The 23,588-nt window shown below is 50.1% G+C and overlaps 2 protein-coding genes across 3 annotated transcripts in view; one reads left to right on the forward strand and one right to left on the reverse strand.

The window, feature by feature from the left end:
* Positions 1 to 23,588, forward strand: part of AP1S1 (adaptor related protein complex 1 subunit sigma 1) — a 235,158-nt gene that overhangs the window by 59,877 nt on the left and 151,693 nt on the right. The gene's annotated exons all lie outside the window — the stretch shown is intronic.
* On the reverse strand, positions 15,987 to 22,741 carry LOC134406193 (acetylcholinesterase-like). Of its 2 annotated transcripts, none has more exons than XM_063137490.1 (3): positions 21,142 to 22,741; positions 19,969 to 20,135; positions 15,987 to 16,373 (listed from the first exon to the last, which is right to left on the reverse strand). In XM_063137490.1, the coding sequence occupies exons 1-3, from the start codon at positions 22,656 to 22,658 to the stop codon at positions 16,249 to 16,251; spliced, it is 1,809 nt and encodes a 602-aa protein (XP_062993560.1). In that variant the 5' UTR covers positions 22,659 to 22,741; the 3' UTR covers positions 15,987 to 16,248. The 2 variants fall into 2 exon arrangements, with proteins under 2 accessions (XP_062993560.1, XP_062993561.1); XM_063137491.1 differs by lacking the exon at positions 15,987 to 16,373 and adding an exon at positions 19,043 to 19,500.

Below are 23,588 nucleotides of genomic sequence, written 5' to 3' on the forward strand. Positions count from 1 at the left end.
AGTTTTTCCTGATATCCAGCTGGAATCTGGCTTCCTTTAACTTGAGCCCGTTATTCCGTGTCCTGCACTCTGGGAGGATCGAGAAGAGATCCTGGCCCTCCTCTGTGTGACAACCTTTTAAGTATTTGAAGAGTGCTCTCATGTCTCCCCTCAATCTTATCTTCTCCAGGCTAAACATGCCCAATTCTTTCAGTCTCTCTTCATAGGGCTTTGTTTCCAGACCCCTGATCATCCTGGTTACAAGAGATATTGTAATTTGAAAGATTTCTATGTCCAGGATAAACCAAAAACAGTAGAACAACTTAGAATTGATATAGGAGAACTAGGCCTGGGATGGCTACAAGAAGCTCAACTATCCCATTTCGTTAGGGATACTAATACAAAAATACATGCACTCAGAACTTTAACAGCATTAGAATGAGCAATGTTAATGGTAGGGGAAGGAGGGAAGGGAATAGTATCTCTAATTTATGCTCTCTTAATAGATGCCCAGATGGGCACAATGGTGGGCTTGAGGAAAGTGTGGGAAGGAGATTTCGAAAGAATTAGAAGAAGATAAATGGAATAAACTATGGAACAATAGACCATTTCGATCAGTATCAGCCTCTATTCGAGAAATTTCTCTGAAAACATTGCATAGATAGTATCGAACACAAATACAATCAGCACATATTATTAAAACTTGCAGTCCCCTCTGTTGGAGAGGCTGCAAAATAAAAGGCATGTATTTTCATTTATGGTGGTCTTACTCATATATACAAGGATTCTGGAAGGCAGTACACAGAGAATTAATGATTATTTCTAGAGAAACAATTGTATATGATCCAGAACTATTTTTATTATTAATATATAAAGGACTCAACACTGGATTGAAATGTAAAGATTTACTAATATTCCTGTTGATGGCAGCTCGCCAGAAAATCACACAGTAACAGTAGTGGAAAAAAATGGATAATTTGAATTTATCAGCATGGTATCGAAATATATGGTCTGGCAATATCAGAAAAAATAACTCATGACTTGCTTCAAATCCAAGGACAATCAGAATCAACATCCTTTGCTGCCATATGGGGGAGATTAGTTCAATATACATCACATCCGGTTGTACAACGTTCCCTGCCTGCCTCAGCTTTGAATATATGGACATTATAGCAATAAATGAAGGGAATAGAGCATATTTATAAGTTTATAAGTTAGTTCAATTATATATTTACTTACATTTATAGATAATTCTTTTTTGTTGTTGTTTAGCTACCTTCCCTAGAAGTTGTATTAATCAACCTTTCTTCTTATCTTTTTATACTATACGTATTTACATAACCAATGGATTGATAATAATTGTTAGGGTTTGTATTCATTTCTTCTTCTTCTTCTTTTATTTCCTCTTTTGTAACATTTTAATTATTAAAAAAAGTTAAAGAAAAAAGAAGAAAATGTATACCAGAGATCCCATTACTTCCATCGACTCTGTGACCCATGCCCACTACATTATTGGATCAACCTCTTGGAGGTTGATCAACCTTTGTGTGGCCCTGTTGGATTGCCATCATTTCCTGGACTGACCTGTTCCACTGGACACCCATTTTGACTACAGCTACTCAGAAGCCTTATGGCGTCCTCCTTAAACTCCAAGAATGGAGTTTTCTCCTTTTGCCACAAATCTCTCCTTGAGCATCTCTCCTCGTGTCCTGGGCCCCATTTGCTTCCAACTGCTGAATTTCTCCTAATGCCTCCTGAAGCCCCAGAGAATATTCCCTCAAACTTTCAGTGGGGCCCTGAACTCTGGAATAGAAGTTGCACTTCAGTTCAGACAGGCTGCGGGTATCAAATATGCACCTTAAGTTTCCTGAAAAATTGTTCCACCGTCTTTTTCACTTTGTGGCCAAGTCAACACTTCCCTTTTTGCCACTCCTTCCAGTTTGCCAATAAATAGTTCCACTTTCTGCTTTTCCAGCAACTCATGCAATCAAAACAAAGTCTGTAGATTAGTCTGTAGATTCCTCTCATCTCACACTATTGCCCCGCTCGTGCTCTTCGCTCCTCTGATGCCATGTTTCTCACCTGCCCAAGGGCCTCTACTTCCCTTGCTCGGCTTCGTCCATTTTCTTCCGCTGCCTCTTACGCCTGGAAAGCTCTTCCAGAACATTTGCGAACTACAAGTTCAATCGCAGCTTTTAAAGCTCAGCTAAAAACTTTTCTTTTTTCTAAAGCTTTTTAAACTTGATTTTGATCTGACTTTTATACTGTTAGTTTTACTCTACCCTGTGCCTGTTTGGTGCATTCTCTTCCCCTTCTTATTGTTTTATTATGATTTTATTAGAATGCAAGCCTATGCGGCAGGGTTTTGCTATTTTATTGTTTTACTCTGTACAGCACCATGTACATTGATGGTGCTATATAAATAAATAAATAATAATAATAATAGTTTTAAATTCCCCCAATAGTATGTGTTCAGAGGAGGGCAACCAGGATGATCAGGGGTCTGGAAACAAAGCCCTATGAAGTGAGATTGAAAGAACTGGGCATGTTTAGCCTGGAGAAGAGAAGATTGAGGGGAGACATGATAGCACTTTTCAAATACTTAAAAGGTTGTCACCCAGAGGAGGGCCAGGATCTCTTCTCGATCCTCCCAGAGTGGAGGACACGGAATAACAGGCTCAAATTAAAGGAAGCCAGATTCCGGCTGGACATCAGGAAAAACTTCCTGACTGTTAGAGCAGTACGACAATGGAATCAGTTACCTAGGGAGGTTGTGGGCTCTCCCACACTAGAGGCCTTCAAGAGGCAGCTGGACAAGCATCTGTCAGGGATGATTTAGGGTGGATTCCTGCATTGAGCAGGGGGTTGGACTCGATGGCCTTGTAGGCCCCTTCCAACTCTGCTATTCTGTGATTCTATGATTCTGTGAACGTTAACATTCAGTCCTTGGTTGCCTGCTCTCTGCTGAACATGCCAAGCGGCAGACTTGGCAAGAGAGGGAAGAAGAACTGGTTGATGAAAGGTGTCAACCGGAGTGGCCTAGAAGTTCTGGCTTTATTGGAAAAGCTTTGCTTGGAAGCTCAGCTAGCTCTGCTTGAAGAAGAATTGGAGGAAGAACAGTTCAGTACAGAGTTGGTGCATGACTGCCTCAAGGAAGCAAATCTTCAGGTTGACCAGATAAACACAGACCTGAATACAGAGTGTAACAATGCACAGAAGACTGAACATGATTGCTAGCAACTTGAGTATCAGTACAAGGAACTTCAGGTCACACTACAGGAAATGGAGAGTACTGTGAAGCCTGAATGCAATCTTGATGGAAGTAATGGGATCTCTGGTATACATGAGGACATGTATCATTAGAAATGGGAGAAATATGTAATGCCTGTCTTTAGAGGAGAGAGGGAGCAAAATGGTGGTTCAAGAGAGGAGTTGCACAGGAAGAGGGAGCTGGAAGGAGAAGGAGACAGGCGTTACATATTTCTCCCCCTCTAATAATACATGTCCTCATATATATCAGAGATCCCATTACTTTCATCAACTCTGCGACCCTCGCCCACAACAAGGACGAAACTTTTGAGAAACAAATTGCCAGAGTTCCAAGGAAGTGTGATGTAGTAGTGATGGGGGACTTCAATTACCCTGATATCTGTTGGGAGACCATTACTGCCAAAAGCGGCCCTTCCAAGAAATTCCTGACATGTGTGGGTGATAACTTTCTCCTACAGAAAATGGAGGAAAGAACTAGAGGATCGGCAATCCTTGACTTGATATTGACCAACAGGGATATCTTAGTGGATAAAGTGGCAGTTACGGGAACTCTGGGGGAAAGTGACCACGTCATACTTGAATTCTTGATTATGAAGGAGACAAAAGTTGAGTGTAGCCATACACGTACTCTGGATTTTAGAAAAGCTGATTTTAATAAATTCAGAACTATAATAAGTAAGGTCCTGTGGCAAGTGAGCCTAATGAGAAAAGGAGTGCAGGATGGGTGGGAGTATTTAAAAAAGGAAATTTTAAAGGCACAGTTACAAACAATTCCAACAAGGAGAAAAGATAGAAGACAACAGAGGAAACCAATGTGGCTCCACAAAAAGCTTAGAGATGACCTGAAAACAAAAGAGGATACATATAGGAAGTGGAAGGAAGGCCAGGCTACAAAAGAAGAGTACAGACAGGTGGCGCAGAAGTGCTGAAATGGCGTCAGGAAGGCTAAAGCTGAGAATGAGCTGAGGGTAGCGAGGAATGCTAAAAGCAATAAAAAGGCTTTCTTCAGATACGTGAGTAGTAGAAGACAGAGGAAAGAAATGGTGGTTCAACTGCTTAATGAGGATGGCAAAATGATAACAGATGACAAAGAAAAGGCTGAAGTGCTCAATTCCTACTTTGCCTCAGTCTTCTCCCAAAAGCGGGTCTATGACCCCCCTGGAGAAATTGAAGCAGAAGTTGAGGGGGCAGGATTGTAGTTTGAGATTGATAAACAAATGGTCAAAGAACACCTAATTTCCTTGAATGAGTTCAAATCTCCAGGGCCTGATGAACTGCATCCTAGAGTAATGAAGGAGCTAGCAGAAGAACTCTCAGAACCTTTGTCTATTATCTTTGCAAAATTATGGAAGACGGGTGAGGTGCCGGACGACTGGAGGAGGGCTAACGTCGTCCCTATCTTCAAAAATGGCAGAAAGGAGGAACCTGGGAACTACAGACCAGTCAGTCTGACATCCATTCCTGGGGAAATTCTGGAGCAGATTATAAAGAAGTCAATCTGCAAACACCTTGAAATCAATGCGGTGATCACTAGAAGCCAACATGGATTTGTCAGGAACAAATCCTGTCAGACTAATTTGATCTCATTTTTTGATTGAGTAACCTCCCTTGTGGACTGTGGGAATGCAGTGGATGTCGTATATCTTGACTTCAGCAAAGCTTTTGATAAAGTACCACATGACATTCTGATTAACAAACTAGCTAAAAGTGGGCTAGATGGAACAACTATTACGTGGATCCACAGTTGGCTACAGAATCAGACTCAAAGAGTACTTATCAATGGAACCTTCTCAAACTGGGGAGAGGCAACGAGTGGGGTACCGCAGGGCTCAGTCCTGGGCCCAGTGCTCTTCAACATTTTGATTAATGATTTGGATGGGGAGGAGCAGGGAACGCTTATCAAATTTGCAGATGACACCAAATTGGGTGGGAGAGCTAATACCCTGGAAGACAGAAACAAATTTCAAAGTGATCTTGATAGGCTGGAGTGCTGGGCTGAAAACAACACAATGAAATTTAATAGGGATAAATGCCAAGTTCTACATTTAGGAAATAGAAACCAAAGGCACGGTTACAAATTGGGGGATACTTGGCTCAGCAATACTACAAACGAGAAGAATCTTGGAATTGTTGTAGATCGCAAGCTGAATATGAGGCAACAGTGCGATATGGCTGCAAGAAAGGCAAATGGTATTTTGGGCTGCATTAATAGAAGTATAGCTTCCAAATCACGTGAGGTCCTGGTTCCTCTCTATTCAGCCCTGGTTAGGCCTCATCTAGAGTATTGCGTCCAGTTCTGGGCTCCGCAATTCAAGAAGGATGCACACAAGCTGGAGCGTGTTCAGAGGAGGGCAACCAGGATGATCATGGGTCTGGAAACAAAGCCCTATGAAGAGAGACTGAAAGAACTGGGCCTGTTTAGCCTGGAGAGGAGAAGATTGAGGGGAGATATGAGAGCACTCTTCAAATACGTGAAAGGTTGTCACCCAAGGAGGGCCAGGATCTCTTCTCGATCCTCCCAGATTGCAGGACACGGAATAACGGGCTCAAGTTAAAGGAAGCCAGATTCCAGCTGGACATCAGGAAAAACTTCCTGACAGAATAGTACGACAATGTAATCAGTTGCCTGGTGAGGTTGTGGGCTCTCCCACCCTATAGGCCTTCAAGAGGCAGCTGGGCACCCACTGTCAGGGATGCTTTAGGGTGGATTCCTGCTTTGAGCAGGGGGTTGGACTCGATGGCCATGTAGGCCCCTTCCAACTCTGCTATTCTATGATTCTATGATTATTTGGATCGACCCGTTAGAGGAACACCTTTGCTGGCCCTGTTGGAGTGCCTTCAGATCCATTTTCACCTTTTGCAGCTCCCTCTGTACGTTTTCTCATATCCTCTCAATGACATCTTCCAAAAGCCTTTTCAACTCTTTCTGTCTAAACACGTCTTCTCTCAACATGTTATTTTCCATTCGTCTACCCAGTTGTGCAGGATTAGTGCCACCTACTTTTGACTGTACAACACTTGTGCAATCATATCCTGGACTGATCTGTTCCACTGGATCTGTTCCACCCATTTTGACTACAGATACACAGAAGCCTCATGACATCCTCCTTAAACTCCAAGAACTGAGTTTTTTTTCCTTTTGCCACAAATCTCTCCTTGAGCATCTGCTCAGTGTCCCGGGCCCCATTTGCTTCCAACTGCTGAATTTTCCCCAATGCCTCCTGAAGCCCCAGAGAATATTCCTTCACACTTTCAGTGAGGCCCTGTGCGATGTCACCAGCCCTTTCACTAGGCCCGCTGCATAAACCCTTCTCAGGCCCATTATTATTATTATTATTATTTATTTATATAGCACCATCAATGTACATTGGAAGTACACAGTGCCACACTCGGAAGCCTGAGGGACGGTTAAATAAAACCTTTCCCCTAGCTATGAGGGAAACATGTTTAATATAGGATCTCTCTGAATATACCAGTGGGTGTAAACTGGTGTAGGTGTTTAATAACTGTAAGGCAGGTAAATAATGCCAAGCTGACACGTGGTATTTAGTAGCTAACGAAATAATAATAAGTTTATTGTTATTTAAAAGCTTTAAATAAAAAATGCAATACTTTCAATCCTGCCTAATCTAGACTCTCCACACACCAACAACCATCTCACTCTCTTCACACCAATCCTAAATCCCTAGAATCCAAACTCTTTAATAAACAACTCTCTCTCACTCTCTCACCCTCCAAACTCACATACCTCACAAACTCCCAACACACTCTCCTTATATATTCCTTTCCTCCCCACCTGTGACATCATAAGCCACATCCACTCAGTTCTAACATCCCATAGTTACCAGACATACTAAATTAATCTAGACATATACAAGATAATTGTGGGGTAACGCCACACTCTGAACTCTGGAATAGAAGTTGCGCTTCAATTCAGACAGGCTGTGGGTATCAAACATGCACCTTAAGTCTCCTGAAAATTTGTTCTACAGTCTCTTTCACTTTGTGGCCAAGTCAACACTTCCCTTTTTGCCACTCCTTCCAGTTTGCCAATAAATAGTTCCACTTTCTGCTTTTCCAGCAAGAGTAGTTTTGAATTCCCCCAATAGTATACCATTTTCCGGCATATTTTCCCCTGACAACTTTGGTAACCAGGGCGCTTGAAAGAAATAGGGTAGGGTCAATGGGATTTGCACCCTAGATGCCTGAATCTGTGCCCTGGCCGTGTCACCGGCACTATTCTCAACATCGGAGTTCATCATGATGCCTCTGAGCTGATGCCCTCTGCTTTAGACTCCTCTATCTTGTTTGTGACGCCAAATGTAATCTTTCAGGTTTCTATAACTAGGATGAAGAGGGGCAGATTACAATCACTCCAGTCCAGAGACAAACAAAATATGTATTTAACAGAATTTATTTTCCTTAAGATGGTTTAGGGAATAATAATGAAGAAAAAAATTAACTAAGCTATGAGTCAGGTATATTCAATTCCTTTTTTAACCCAAGTTCTCTATGAAGAGCAGTGTTCGTTTTACTAGACCAACACAGTTAGAGTTGGAAGGGGCCTACAAGGAACTTACAGGAACTGGAGAGTACTGTGAAGTCTGAATACAAATCTTGTGACACTCCTTTGGAGGCAAAGAAAGCACATCTGGAAGAACAGCTGGATGCAGAGACAGAAAAATGCCAGAATGCCCAGCAAACATATGCAATACATGGAGAAGGAACTGAGGGATATTGTCCTGCAAGTAGAGGATGACAATTGTAAAGATAACAAGGGGATCTAGGGTGGAAAAACTGTGGGCCAGTGTTTGGGATACCTATGAGGGCAAGGGTAGACTTGGTTGACATTAGTTGGAGGCACTCCAAGAGGTCCAACAAAGATGTTCCTCCAAGAGGTTGATCTAATAATGTAGTGGTCATGGGTCACAGAAATTATGAAAGTAATGGGGTCTCCGGTATTCATGAGGACAAGTATCATTAGAAGGCGGAGAAGTATGTAATGCCTGCCTAGAGAGGAGAAAGGGAGGAGTCATGGAATGGAGGGAGGAGAGAGCAAAATGTCAGTTGAAGAGAGGAGTTGAGCAGGAAGAGGGAGCTGGAAGGAGGAGGAGACAGGCATTACACACTTCTCCCCTGCTCTAATCATAGAAGAGTAGAGTTGGAAGGGGTCTATAAGGCCATCCAGTCCAACCCCCTGCTCAATGCAGGAATCCAACCTACAGCATCCCTGACAGAGGGTTGTCCAGCTGCCTCTTGAAGGCCTCTGGTGTGGGAGAGCCCACAACCTCCCTAGGTAACTGGTTCCATTGTCGTTCTGCTCTAACAGAGGAAGTTTTTCCTGATGTCCAGCTAGGATCTGACTTCCTGTAACTTCAGCCCGTTATTCCATGTCCTGCACTCTTCATAGGGCTTTGTTTCCAGACCCCTGATCCTCCTGGTTGCCCTCCTCTGAACACGCTCCAGCTTGTCTGTGTCCTTCTTGAATTGTGGAGCCCAGAACTGGATGCAATACTCTAGATGAGGCCTAACCAGGGCCAAATAGAGAGGAACCGGTACCTCACGTGGTTTGGAAGCTATACTTCTATTAATGCAGCCCAAATAGCATTTGCCTTTCTTGCAGCCCTATCGCACTGTTGGCTCATATTCAGCTTGTGATCCACAACAATTCCAAGAACCTTCTCATTTGTAGTATTGCTGTGCCAAGTATCCCCCATCTTGTAATTGCGCATTTGGTTTCTTTTTCTTAGATGTAGAACTTGGCATTTATCCCTATTAAATTTCACCCTGTTGTTTTCAGCCCAGCACTCCAGCCTATCAAGATCACTTTGAAGTTTGTTTCTGTCTTCCAGGGTATTAGCTATCCCACCCAATTTTGTGTCATCTGCAAATTTGATCAGCGTTAAATTTCATTCTGTTTTTTTTATTATTATTATTATTTTTATTTATTACTTTTTTATACCGCCCCATAGCCAAAGCTCTCTGGGCGGTTTACAAAAGTTAAAAACAGTGAACATTAAAAAGTATACAAATTTTAAAACCATCAAAAACATAAAAACAACAGTATAAAAACAACAGTATCCATTTAAAAACAACAGTTCTGCAGTCTGTTAAAAACAAACTTAGTGTTGTTAAATGCTGCTAAATGCCTGGGCACTTAACACCACTCCAGCCTATCAAGATCACTTTGAAGTTTGTTTCTGTCTTCCAGGGTATTATCTATCCCACCCAATTTTGTGTCATCTGCAAACTTGATAAGCATTCCCTGCACCTCCTTGTCCAAATCATTAATAAAAATGTTGAAGAGCACTGGGCCCAGGACTGAGCCCTGCGGTACCCCACTCGTTGCCTCTCCCCAGTTTGAGAAGGTTCCGTTGATAAGCACTCTTTGAGTCTGATTCTGTAGCCAACTGTGAATCCACCTAATAGTTGTTCCATCTAGCCCACTTTTAGCTAGTTTGTTAATCAGAATGTCATGTGGTACTTTGTCAAAAGCTTTGCTGAAGTCCAGATATATGACATCCACAGCATTCCCACAGTGCACAAGGGAGGTTACCCAATCAAAAAATGAGATCAAATTAGTCTGACAGGATTTGTTCCTGACAAATCCATGTTGGCTTCTAGTAATCACTGCATTGTTTTCAAGGTGTTTGCAGATTGACTTCTTTATAATGTGCTCCAGAATTTTCCCAGGGATGGATGTCAGACTGACTGGTCTGAAGTTCCCAGATTCCTCCTTTTTGCCCTTTTTGAAGATAGGGACAATATTAGCCCTCCTCCAGTCGTCTGGCACCTCACCTGTCTCCACCCATTCTGTTTCCTGACTTGGAGCTGAGCAGAAGCAGAGAAGAGTAGCTGGCCCAGTTGAACGAGAAACTAGAAAAGGAAGCCAACTCCCAGGGAGTGAGTGAACAGGGTGAGCAAACAGGAGTTTGACAGGGGGAGTATAGGGGAAGAGGAGACCAAGACAAGAGAGAGAAGAGAGGCCTCAAGGAAATCCAGGAGGCTGCCAATTCAAAGAGGCTGTGTGCTTGCCATGTACTCCTGAGTGCTAAATGAAAAAGTGAAGGTGTGTGTGGTGAGAGTTGCTGCAGGGCCTGAAGGGGAAGTGGCCTGATTGCTGATTGTTCTCAGCAATCAGTGGCCTGATTGTTGTCGGCCGCCCAGTGACCTCATTCTGCTTCCTGACTTGGAGCTGAGCAGAAGCAGAGAAGAGCAGCTGGCCCAGCTGAACTAGAAGCTAAAAAAGGAAGCCAGCTCCCAGAGAGAGAGAGAGCAAACAGGGGGAGCAAACAGGAGTTTGACAGGGGGAGTTTGGCAGGGGAGGTCTCTAAGGGGAAAAAACACAAAGAAAAAAAAAACCCAAAATACAAAAAAAACCACCAACAAAAAAAAAACCAAAGAAAAAAATATCCTTTTTTTCTCTTAAGACATACCTATATAGTTGTGCACCTTCAGAGAGGACAGGACAAAGCACAGGCATAAATAAATAAATAAATAAATAAATAATAATAATAATAATAATAATAAGGAAAAAACAAAACAGAAATAGACAATATGGACGGAAAGGAGTCTCTAGCGGAGATGACCTGTAGAGTGTGTGTGGTGTTTGTGTTCCTGCCCGAGAGTGACGTGGCGTACACCTGCAACAAGTGCAAGCTGGTGGCACTTTTGGAAGAAAACGTGAGAGGACTTGAGCGGCAAGTGTCCACCCTCCAAGGAATAAGAGAAGACGAGGAGTTCTTAGACCGTACGGTGGAACTGCAACAGCAACAAGAAGCACATGACATTGAAGAGCAACAGCCAGCTGAAGCAATGCTGCCGTGAGGAAAGCCAATGAAGAGGAAACTCCCTGGAAAAGAGTGACGATTAGGAGCAGAAGAACTAGAAGGCGTTCTGCACCAGTGGAACCATTAGAGTTAAGCAACCACTTTAAGCTAGTGGAGGATGAGACTGGAGGACAGTTTGCAGAGGAAGAATTACAGCAGACACCAAGCAACAGTGAACAAGAGTCAGAAGGTCGGTCGACCAAGAAGAAGAGAAGAGTAGTCGTTGTGGAAGACTCCTTGCTGCGTGGGATTGAAACTCAAGTATGTCGTGAAGACCCCTGGACTCACCAGGTATACTGTCTCCCTGGAGCACAGATTAGAGATGTGACTGAAAGGTTTCTGAAGCTCACGGACGCATACCCTTTTCTTCTCATCTATGTGGGAACAAATGATGTCGTCAAGCGGAGCTACGAAGAAATCATGTCAGACTTTGAAGCTCTGGGTAGGAAACTGAAGAACTTTGGGGCCCAGGTAGTTTTCTCATCCATCCTCCCAACTCTCGGTCCCTCGGAAGAGGATTAGAAAGGTAAAGAAGAATACTCTGGGTGAACGACTGTCTACGAAGGTGGTGCTGATGTGAGAGTTTTGGATTCTGGGACCACAGGCTACGTTACTTGAAGAATAGTAGAGTTGGAAGGGGCCTAAAAGGCCATCGAGTCCAATCTCCTGCTCAATGCAGGAATCCACCCTAAAGCATCCCTGACAGATGGCTGCCCAGCTGCCTCTTGAAGGCCTCTAGTGTGGGAGAGCCCACAACCTCCCTAGGTAACTGGTTCCATTGTCATACTTCTCTAACAGTCAGGAAGTTTTTCCTGATGTCCAGCCGGAATTGGACTTCCTGTAACTTGAGCCTGTTATTCCATGTACTGCACTCTGGGAGGATTGAGAAGAGATCCTGGCCCTCCTCTGTGTGACAACCTTTTAAGTATTTGAAGAGTGCTCTCATGTCTCCCCTCAATCTTCGCTTCTCCAGGCTAAACCATGTACATTGATGGTGCTATATAAATAAAAATAATAATAAACATGCCCAGTTCTTTCAGTCTCTCTTCACAGGACTTTGTTTCCAGACCCCTGGTCATCCTGGTTGCCCTCCTCTGAACACGCTCCAGCTTGTCTGCGTCCTTCTTGAATTGTGGAGCCCAGAACTGGATGCAATACTCTAGATGAGGCCTAACCAGGGACAAATAGAGAGGAACCAGTACCTCAGGCGATTTGGAAGCTATACTTCCATTAATGCAGCCCCAAATAGCATTTACCTTTCTTGCAGCCCTATTGCAGCCATATCTCCCAACAGATACCCTGATATCTGTTGGGAGACAAATACTGCCAAAAGCGGCCCTTCCAAGAAATTCCTGACGTGTGGGCGATAACTTTCTCTTACAGAAAGTGGAGGAAGGAACTAGAGGATCAGCAATCCTTGACTTGATATTGACCAATAGTGGATAAAGTTGCAGTTATGGGAACTCTGGGGGAAAGTGACCAGTCATGCTTGAATTCTTGATTATAAAGGAAGCAAAAGCTGAGTGTAGCCATATATGTACTCTGGATTTTAGGAAAGCTGATTTTAATAATTCCAGCCACAAATAGCTTCTGTGTGTGTGTGTGTGTGGGGAGTCCTTGTCCAGGCCTCCTGGAAGAAGAAGCAAAGATGGGGAAGAATGAACACAGCTTCCCACAGAAAGCCCCACCCCGCCCATTGCCATCAACTTTTCTTTTCAGTTCTGTTCAAGCTCTGCCCCCCACCCTGTACTTGTAGCCCCAACCACAAATGGGGTTGGTTCCTCCCACTGCCCTCACTTGCCATGCTAATTTTCTTTCAGAGCCTGCAAGGATTTCCTACTGGAAATCCTTGCCGAGGTGGGGGTGGGTGAGGCCACCCAGTTATTGCAGCCCTCCCTCCAGTGGTCGCGCGACGGAACTGCACGTGGAGAGGATGCGCGGACCCCGCTGCCCCCACCCAGGCACGCATGGAAAGGGACACGCGATTCCTTTCCCACGTTCAGGACGGACGGGGCTCTCGCGCCACCTGCTGGCCAGATCCGGGAACTGTCGCTTTGAGAAGACCTCTTCATCGGGGAGGGCCAGGGCCTTGCAGGAGATTGTGACCGTGGAGAAGCCGGGGAACCCGTGTCCGGTGCTGTGGCTGGAGCACCTGAGGCCACATTCAAGGAGAGCCCCCGTGCTGGGCTTGCAGGGGCAGTGGGGGCGATGTGGGAATGGAACATCTCCTGCTCAGTCACTCATTTGCCCTTCACTGGTCCTGGTGGCCCTATGCTGGGCAGGGAGCCCTTAGGATCGGTGCGAGTTCAGTGGGGGGGGGGGCTGGGCCTCCCTCAGTGGTGAGCAGCAGCTTCCTAGAAGTAACACAGCATTCTCCCCCCCCCCCCCAGGCTACCAAGGAGGGAAGCCCCCCCATGGCTGGTGCCAGACTATTTTGCTCCCTAGGCAAGGTGAGCTACTTGCACCGCCCCCCCAAAATTGCCAACTTTGATTTTTAAGAACAGATATTTTGTAGAAAAAATAAAAAGCACAAAACTTGAACTTAATTTGTTTTTTCTTAAAACAGCCAATTTGTATAAAACTGTGACCCTTAAAGGTCAGTACTGCGCCCCTCTGAGGTCTGTGCCCTGGGCTGCCTAGTTGGCCTAATGGTAGCGCCAGCCCTGGCCCCCCTTAACCTTCCAGCCAGCCAGCTCCAGGGGTCTCAATTAATTCCGAAGGTGAGAGGTGCTGGGGCAGGTGCTGAGTCAGGCCTGCCTCGACCCCTGGCCTCTTCTCCCGTTTGCCCCATAGATGTTCGGCGAGAGAGACGGCCTGGAGGATCACTTCCAATTCACCTGGAACAAGGCAGTTTCGAAGGCGGATCGACCCCCGCAGGGAATATTTCCTGTGGTTCGGATGAGGAGGAAGGTGGGTTCTTTTGGTCTTTTGTCTCACGCCACTCTCCTTTGCAGTAGCCTCTGCGTTCTCACCCCAAAACCTGCAAGGGAATGATCCCTGCCTGCACTGCTGGCATTTCAGTTCCCTTTGACCAGACAGGTTATGCCTCCCCACCCACAGCCTGTATATATGCACCTGCCAATTTGAAGTGAGCAGCTTCATGAACCCCCCTGCCAGAAACCTTCTGTTCGTCTTTAAGGTGCCACGAGACTCTTTGCTGCCTGGACTTCCAGGCAGGCTCGTGGCCTAAGCGCTGGTGGCCCCAGCCAGGGCGACCGCTCCTTCCCAGGCCACGCCATGCCCTCTCCAAACGTCGGGCCTCACCGCCTGGGCCGGTTGCTTCCTGCCCTTTGCTCTCTCAAGCTCCACAGCGCCCCCTTCAGCACAGCACCACGCAAGGCGGGCATTCATAGTTGGCAGCAAAGTATTTAAGGTGGTTGAAACAAGGGACAGTAGTAGTGACACCTAAACCACCTAAAGATCCATTGTGCATTGAATCATATAGACCAATAACACTACTAAATCTGGATTATAAAAGATTCGCTATTGTCTTTGCCAACCACCTGAAAAAGATTATTAACAAATGTATCACTCAACAACAAATTTCAGATCCTATTCGGAAATTACTCAATATATACCATTCCAAATCTCAGAAAGAACCCCTAGCGATAATGTCCTAGGATATATTCAAGGCCTTTGATTGCGGGGGATGGCCAAACTTGATAGGAATTTTAAGTAAACGGAATTTGGAGAGAAACTTTTGAATATAATAGGTAAGATATGTAGCAACTCAACAGCAACGATTCGAGTAAACAATGTAAATTCACACAAAATAGAATTAAGGAGAGGCACAAAGCAGGTTGTCCTCTCCCACCACTCTCCCACCACTCTTATTTATCCTAGCTCTGGCAGCCCCGCCCTGCTTGGGGCCTTCCGGTTGGCTGGCATCTGTTTGGCTACGGCTGGAACAGGGCGCCTGGGCCTGATCCAGTGCAGCTTTTGGCTCTGCCTGGGATGTCTGCTCGGCCTCCGTGAGCACCGAGGTGCCGGACCAGGGAGGGCTTGGGACTGACCTAGCAGGGTTGCCGTGTTCTTTAAACCAGTTTATGACCTCCCGGGCGTGGTGGGATTCAGCCGTTGATCCCCGCTCCAGGCGCCCACGGCCACCCCCTCGTGGATCCATCCCACACAGAGACACGCCGTTTAGGGTTAATTCTTTTTATTGGGTTTTTCAGGAGTTCACACACAGCTCGGAGTTCTACGGGCATCAGCCATGCAGGCAGAGGGAGTGGGGCGACGGCGAATGGATTGGGGGGATCTGGATCTCCAGGAGTTTGTGAGTGGATCTCTCTCTACTTCCACAGGGGGTTCTTGAATCACGTGGCCTCCAGCAGGAGTGGGGAAGGGGGGCAGGTCAGGGGTGGGTGTGGAGGGGAAGGGTCTAGGGGGAGCGGCTCTTTGGGTGTCGGTCTACGGCGTGGCCAACGCCAGCGACGTGGGGGTGGGGACAGGTGGGGAGGGGAACGATTCCCGTGGGCTGCCTTGCGGTACGTGTGGGACCGTGGAGGCCAGATATGGCTGGAAAGCCACGGGGGAGGTGGTGGCTGTGGGCTGGGGAAGTGGGGAGGGGGGGTGACGCCTGTAGCAGCAGTAGCAGCTCCGGTTGCTTATACAGTTCAAATATAGATATATATTTATAGATATATATATATTTATTTATCACGTTTTCCCCTTTAAATAAACATTATATACAGATCACAGCAAAGAAACAGGGGGCCCACCAAAGGGGAGGGGGCTGCAGAGTGTGGCAGAGCCAGGTTGCTCCCTTGGGCAATGGGTAGTAGTTGGGGACAGAGGGCAGGCATGGGGGGGGCTTTGGGGAGGGGGGTCCTCCCCCCACCTAGGAGCAGTAGATCAACTTGCTGCCATGCTTGTGTGTTTGGGGGGAGTGGGGGTGTCAGTGGGGGCTTGAATTGGGTTCTTGGGGGGGTTCTTGCCGGGGCTTTTGGCTTCTGGCTGCTTGGACAGGTGTGTCAACGGCTTGCAGCTTGGGCCGGGGGGCTCCCAGCTGCACAGCAACGTCTTGCCCCGGCACTGGGCTTGTCGTGGCTGGTGGCTGTTGCGGTTGGCGTCGTTGGTGGGCGTTTGGGGCCCAGTGGCCCATTGGATCGTTGCACGGTGGCCTCCTGGGGTGGGGCTGGAGGGCGGGGCATCCTGGGGCCACCTCCGGTCACAGCTCCGAGCAGCTGTGGTCATGCTTGTTGTAGTGGTCGAACTGGCTCTTCCAGTGCATCATGTAGGCGCTCCAGAGGTGGAACTCCAGCTTCCATTGCCGCTCAGCTTCCTCGATATTATCTGGGGTTGAGCGGGCAGAGGACGCGCCGCGCCGGCAGAGAGCAGAGGCCAGGAAAGAGAAGGGACGTGGAGGGAGAGACACGCACACACACACACACACACACACACGCACAAGAGAAAGAGAGAGAGAGAGAGAGAGGAGTGTTAAACAGGAGGAGGGCTGATGCAGCAGGGCCCGTCTTCTAACGAAAGGCAGCGTGTGTGTTTGTGTGTTTGTGTGCGAGGGGGAAGGGGAGGGGGGCATGGCAGGAGGCTGCAGCTCCACAGCTGTGCTCCCCCCTCGTGGTAGCACACAGGGTACTCCCTGCGTCCTCGTGGGACACCAGCTGCTGTCACTGGGTTCAAGGAGGGGGCGCTACGTGCCGGCAGCCCCTGCGCCATCCCCCAACTTTGGCAGTGGCAATTTTTTTTTCCAAATGAAAAGAAATGGTGCTAGAAAGGCTCAAGTGTAGTTTGTTTGAAAGCAAAAGTCGACAGGTTTTGTGCTCCACAGTGCTAAAAGGCAGGAATTTAGCTTGCAAACGCATTAAATGCAATCCTTTAAATGCTATGGAGCAGTTTGTTGCAAAGCGCTAAAAACAGCAACCATGGTCTCTGTGTGTGTGTGTGCAGCCCATGGGGCGGGGTGGGGGAATGGGTCCCAGGCCTCCCACTCTTGCCACCCCTGCCGTGGGGGGACCCAGCACAGCTGGGCTGGGCTGCGCTGAGGGCACCTATTCAAGAAGCGGTTAGTATTAGTACGAAGAGGATGAGGAGGAACAGAGACAGAGCACTGGGGTGGAGGGGTGGCAGCGGCCGGGGGGGGCGGGGCGGGCAGAGTGGCTCAGGGCTGCGTCCCACCAGTTTCTATGTACAGACCTCAGTGCAGCCACGTTGCTGGGAGGCCTGAAGTCAGTGGCTTGCTCAGCCCCCTCCCCCATAATAGGGTCCTGCCTCAATTTGCCTGACCCAGTTAAGAACCCACTGCCTCGGGTCCCTGAAGGTCTTCCGGCGCAGACGGGGGAACAACCTCTGGGATGCTTTCAATGGGACCCCTGCCCTGAGCACGGTGTGTGTGTGTTCACACCTGATGGGCACCACATAGAATCATAGAATCATAGAATAGCAGAGTTGGAAGGGGCCTACAAGGCCATCAAGTCCAACCCCCTGCTCAATGCAGGAATCCCTGACAGATGCTTGTCCAGCTGCCTCTTGAAAGCCTCTAGCGTGGGAGAGCCCACAACCTCCCTAGGGAACTGGTTCCACCGTCGCACTGCTCTAACAGTTAGGAAGTTTTTCCTGATGTCCAGCCAGAATCTGGCTTCCTTTAACTTGAGCCCGTTATTCCGTGTCCTGCACTCTGGGAGGATCGAGAAGAGATCCTGGCCCTCCTCTGTGTGACAACCTTTTCAGTATTTGAAGAGTGCTATCCTGTCTCCCCTCAATCTTCTCTTCTCCAGGCTAAACATGCCCAGTTCTCTCAGTCTCTCTTCGTAGGGCTTTGTTTCCAGACCCCTGATCATCCTGGTTGCCCTCCTCTGAACACGCTCCAGCTTGTCTGCGTCCTTCTTGAATTGTCCCACGTCCCCTTCCAGCTCTCGGTCCCTCGGCGTCTCAGGGCGCCACTTGCCCCCCCAGGCCCCCTTTGCCACGAAGGCCGTCGTCGTTTCCCCAGCAGAGCCCGATGTGGCGTCAGGAGCCCGTGTGGGGCGCGCTGTGCCGCTTCTCCTCAGCTGTGGATGGGCGGCAGAGGGGGCTGCCGGAGCGGCGCTTGTACGAGCCCTCTGCTAGCCCCGGTTGAAAGAGGGCTCCAGTGGCAGGGCTGAGGAAGGGGTCTCTTCCTGCCCAAGACCCCGGGGAACTGCCCCCCCACAGATGAAGTGAACAGCACCGGTGGCAGGATGGGCCAGGAGCCGTGACCCAGCCTGACGGCCTCTCTCTCTCTCTCCGTGGGCAGTGGGTGGGACTCGGTGGCCCTGAGAGCTGCAGCCAAGCAGCAAGCGCGCAAAAGCCACATGCGCAAATGACGAGAGGCGGAAGCCTGCATGGGCGCGGGTGCCTGTGATCCATCCACCGCCCCTCCTCCCTCCAAATGCAGACCTCCAGAGGGCTTTTCTCCAGGTCCGCAGTGTCCCTCCCTCCACACAAGCCCCTGCGCCAGAAGGACGTAAGTCGAGGCCTGCAGGCGAGTGAGCGCTGGCCGGCCGGCTGGCCGGCCGGTCTGACCGCAGCTGCGGTGGGCTTTTCAGCCCTGTTCTCCTCCAGCCTCTCAGGGAGCATGTGATCCTCGGACCGTGAGCCTGGTTTAGATACAGCCAGAAATGCAGGGGGGGGCCGGGGGTTGTCTCCGTGCTTCTCGCCCACTTGCCTATTTTTTCCTTAAAACCAGATCCTCCAACGCCCCTCCGCCCCACCGGCCCACCTCGTGTGAAATGCACGGCTTGGCTGCTGCCCTCCCAGGCCGCTTGAGCCGAAAGGGTTTCGTAAAGGCCGAGTGCCCAAGGCAGGCTCTGGGCTTGCGTTTTCCAAAGAAACGCCCCCACCCCACCAACCAAGTGCGTTATGGCATTGCCAGGCATGAGAGGCTGCTGGACTTGCGGGGGGGGGAGGGAGGGGGGTTGGCTGTAGGAAAAGCGATGGCCTTTTTTAGACGACTTGCTCGTCTTGACAATTTGCCACATGGCTTAAGATGGTTGCAGGCGTTTAATACCTCCGGTTTGAATTTCAAAAATCTCTCGGTCTGCAATTTGCCCCCAGTTCCAGCCCAAGCGCCTGAAGGTGGCCTGTGGGTGGGCCGGCCTTTGCCCACATGCCACATGTGGCTCTGAAGCCTCTGCCCATCCTGCCGCCCTGTGGCTCCCCGCCGACATTCCTGGCCACCTGGCCAGCTTCCCGGGCTCCATCTGGGTTGGGCTTCCTGGGCTGTGGAGCGCCCACCGCCTTGATCCACGTAGCAGCTGGGCAGATGCCCTCTACGGACACCCCACCCTCCACTGGTGGCCGTGGCTTCCTCCTGCTCCTCCTCTCCGTTATCCGTAGGGTGCTCAAGACCGAAGATGCCATGGGAGGAGGAGGAGGAGGAGGAGGAGGAGGAGGACACATGGGGCGGAGGGCCCCCGACTGGAATCTGTGCATGTTCTGGCCGACTCTACAGAGGAGGAGGAGAGAATGAGCAGTTAAGTCCTGGGCAGGGGGAAGTTGGTAAGGGCCTCCCCCCAGGCCACAAGGGCCTGTTTAACATTTAGTTTGGATCAAAATAACCATGATCCCCCAATTATTGGCTGGCCTGCTATGATGTCACAGAGGGCGAAGGTAGCAACAGGATGCTGATGAAAAGAGCACCTTCCGGGGTGGAAGTGAGAGGTCGATTTGGCTGGGATGGAACAAAATCATCTAGGCCAGGAGAAGCAGGCTGCTCTTGGCAGAAAGGGGGCAGAGTGAAACGTCTCTGGAGGCTGGGAAGGGTGGGGCAGGGGGCGAGGGAACAGTGAGGTCAAAGGGGCTGGGGAGGGGGCCTGGAATTTGCATGTGGATTTGAACTGACCAGGTCCAATCCATGGTTGGGTTGCGTTTTCCCTGCTTCTCCTTCCCCACACCCAAAGAGACTCCGACCCACCTGTCACATTGAGCAGTTTGGGAAGGAAGCGGTTCCAGAAAGCGCAGATCTGGGTGCGGAGGCTGCGATCCGTGCTCAGTGGCCGCGTGTTGAGCTTGACATACTGTTGCTTCGACAGAGTGTAGAGGGGCCACCTCACGTCCTTGTCCAAGGGGTCCGTGGGGTCCCTGTGTGCAGAGGGGAGAGCGTGAGCTGCTGCAGGAAGCAGGGAAGGAAGGAAGGAGGGAAAGGGGAGGGGGCTGCCCAGGGACTCAAGCACAAACATGCCTGTCTTCAGCTCTCCTGCCTGCAAATCGAGAATGCTGTGATGGGGTGGGGGGGTCTCCTTGCTCACGCTGCTGCCTCCCTCCCCTTGAAATGGGCCTGAGTTTTTCAGCAAGGGCTGATGGCTGATGGAGGGGGCCACCGAGTGGCTGTGAGCACAGACACACACCCAGCCTCTTTTGGCTCCTCCTCCTCCCCCCCCCCTCCATGCAAGGCCCAGGAGGGGCTCCCGTGTACCTGAATGGAGGGCCACAGCTGCACATGCAGGGCTTCAGGGCTCCGATCAGGGAAGCGTTCATACCCTCCCTCCCACCCCACTCCTTTTTAACCGTGGTCACCAGCCTCCGTGGTCCATTTGCCCCCCCCCTTCCCTCCCCAGGCAAACGCACGCAGACAGACTCAGCCACACGTGGGCAGGAATTAAAATGTCCTTTCAATTCAGTTGAAAAGTCAGTAAATGTTGGAATTCCAGATTCGGCATTTTATGTAAACTGCTTAGAGATTTTATCAAATCAAGCAGTACGTAAGCATTATTAATAAATAAATGAACAATCATTGTAAAATTAGATTTTTGTGGGAGGCTTAAAAAAACAAAAGCCTGGCTGTTAAAAATAAAATCACCTGACCAACCTTATTGTCTTAACAGCACCCATCATAATGAACATTAAAACCACCCCAATTGGGAGTATCAAGGAAGAGTCTTGTGAACCTGTCTGAATCCTGGAATGAATTTCCCAAATTCATGCCAGCTCTGCATACGTTCCTCACCCTTTTCCCTTCCCCGTTCAGGGTTTCCCCTCCTTCCGGTCCCTGTTTCTCTCTTTCTGCCCATTCCTTCCAAAGGAGCACCCACGTGCATTTCCGCCCATCTGCCCCCACACACCTCCCACCCCCACATCCCTCGGTTACCCTGTGCGGGCAAAGTTTGCCCAGTAGCGCATCATCCGCCAGCTGAGCTCTTTCTCCTCGGCCGTGTAGTTCAGGGCATCGTTCAGCGGCAACCCAAAGATGAATTCGATCTCGTAGCCATGCGGGACGCCCATCCACTGGGGCCACATGAGGTTGGAGGCTCGGTGGTCAAAGAGGTAGGCGTACACCTTGTTGCCCCGCTCGGCATAGCGGGCAGCAAAGTGCACGACGGGGCAGATGACGTTGTGGTCCCCCACGATGTCGTCCATGGCCTCCCGGTTCTTCTCCCCGTTGTCCACATCCTGCCAGTCTGTGTACTGCAGCACCACGGCCTCAGCAGCAATGTCGTTGGCATGGGGCACGCCGATCCGCACCCCTTCCAGGAAGTCCTCCCGGGTGATGAGGCTTTCGGTGTCCTTGCTGAAGCCAGGCATCCCATAGATGAGGAAGTAGGTGCCCTCATCCTTTACTACTCCCAGCAGGACCTGGGTGTCCTTGAAGTTTCCTGTGCTGAGCATGGTTTCCGGCGTGTCGGGGAAGAAGTCTCCATCGATGACCGGCACGAAGGAGAAGCGGAAAATGCTCTTGTAGGGCAGGACGGTCCACTCCTTGTCGACCAGTTCTTGGGGGCTTTTGGAGCGTAGGCAGCCCACCAGCTCTGAATCGTTGGTGAAGTGGCAGCCCACTTGTTTGCCCAAGAGGGTGGCGCGGCGCCGGCTCTCCGCTGGAGTGATTGTGGCCCACGGCCCATTGGGTGTTCCGCTCTGCAAAATGGCTCGCTTGAAGAGGGACCGGCTCTGGACCGAGAGGAGATGCATCCCCACCGAGGCCCCGCCGGCGCTCTCTCCGAAGATGGTGACTGCTTTGGGGTTGCCCCCAAAGTGCTGGATGTTGTTTTGTATCCACTGCAAGGCCAAGCGTTGGTCCATCAGCCCCATGTTGCCCGGGGCCTCCTGGCTCCCCAAAAGGCCCAGGAAGCCAAAGGCCCCCACTCGGTAGCTGATGGAGACCAAGACCACCTTCTGTGTGTAGGTCAGGTATCGGCCATCGTAGACGTCCAGTGAGGAAGACCCGCTGTAGAAGCCGCCCCCGTAGATCCAGACCAGGACCGTGGCGTTCTTGGGCCGTGGCGACGGCACCCAGATGTTGAGGTAGAGGCAGTCCTCGCTCATGTTCTGGTTGGGGTTCCACATCTCCGTGCCATGGAAGCCCGGGTAGGTATCGTCCACCACCTGGTAGCAGGCGTGTTGGTAGGAGGTGGCCTGGAGGGGCTGGCTCCAGGGCTTGATGGGCTCGGGGTGCAGGAAGCGCAGCCGGCCCACGGGGGGCTCGGCAAAGGGGATGCCCAGGAAGGCGGAGACGTGGCCATCGAGGACTGGCATATGGAAGCCACGGACCTCCCCCGACTGAGTGGTCACCTTCAGCTCATCCGCCCGAGCAACTGCAGCCACAGCGAGGAGCAGGAGGAGGTGGCGGAGGAGCGGCGGGGGCATCGTGCCGGCCTGGCTGCGGGACATCTGCCGGGGAATGGAAGGAAACGGGCTCAGAGGAGGCCCCCGCACCGCCTCCCACCATCTTCTTGTCCCTGTCTGCTCTGGGGAGCGCCTGACCCCTGCTCTGCAGCCTGATAAAGGCGCCTCCGTCCCTATCAGCACGGCCCAGCCCTGCTCGTGAGGGAGTCTGACGTGGCTTCGGCTGGGCTGTGCGGAGGGAGGAGCTGGGCAGCTGGGACCCACATCTCCCTCACGGTCTTTGTCCCAGGCTGACTGAGATGGGCAACGGGAAGGGGAAAGGGGGCGTCGGTGGGAAGGGGGGAGCGGCATCCTGACTTAGACAGGAGAAGTGGGGCGGGGCAGGGGGCAGGCCTCCAGCTTAGGGAGGGGCCGCAGCTCTGCAGCAGAGCCTCTCTTTGCCAGCTCATGGTCCGAAGTCCAATCCTGGCAGCATGGAGGGGGGAGGGGGGAGGTCTCCTGGAAGGGAGCAAGAGCCCCACCTGCTGCCAGTCAGTGTCAGCAGTGCTGGACTAGAGGGACTGAGGGCCTGGCTCAGCCCAAGGCTGGTTCCTTGGTTCCCAGCTTCGCACTCGGGGCCCACCATGGTGCTGGGGTGAAGCCCTTCCCTGCAGGCTCAGGGGATGGGTTCATTCTCGGATCTCCTCTGAGCACCAAGGGGCAGCACAGGGCTCCTGGAGTGAAGAAAGCATGTTTGTGAGCCTGCCAGTAAGAGCCAGAGCGTGTAGAAATAAATAAGGGCTCAGTGGTCTAGTTCACATGACAGGACAGCCCATCATGGCTTAATTTACCCAGGGGGGCGGATCATGATTCTATGATTCTATACTAGAGGCCTTCAAGAGGCAGCTGGACAACCCTCTGTCAGGGATGCTTCAGGGTGGATTCCTGCATTGAGCAGGGGGTTGGACTCGATGGCCTTGTAGGCCCCTTCCAACT

This window comes from Elgaria multicarinata, chromosome 11 (assembly GCF_023053635.1).
Source record: "Elgaria multicarinata webbii isolate HBS135686 ecotype San Diego chromosome 11, rElgMul1.1.pri, whole genome shotgun sequence".
NCBI classification, from domain to species: domain Eukaryota; kingdom Metazoa; phylum Chordata; class Lepidosauria; order Squamata; family Anguidae; genus Elgaria; species Elgaria multicarinata.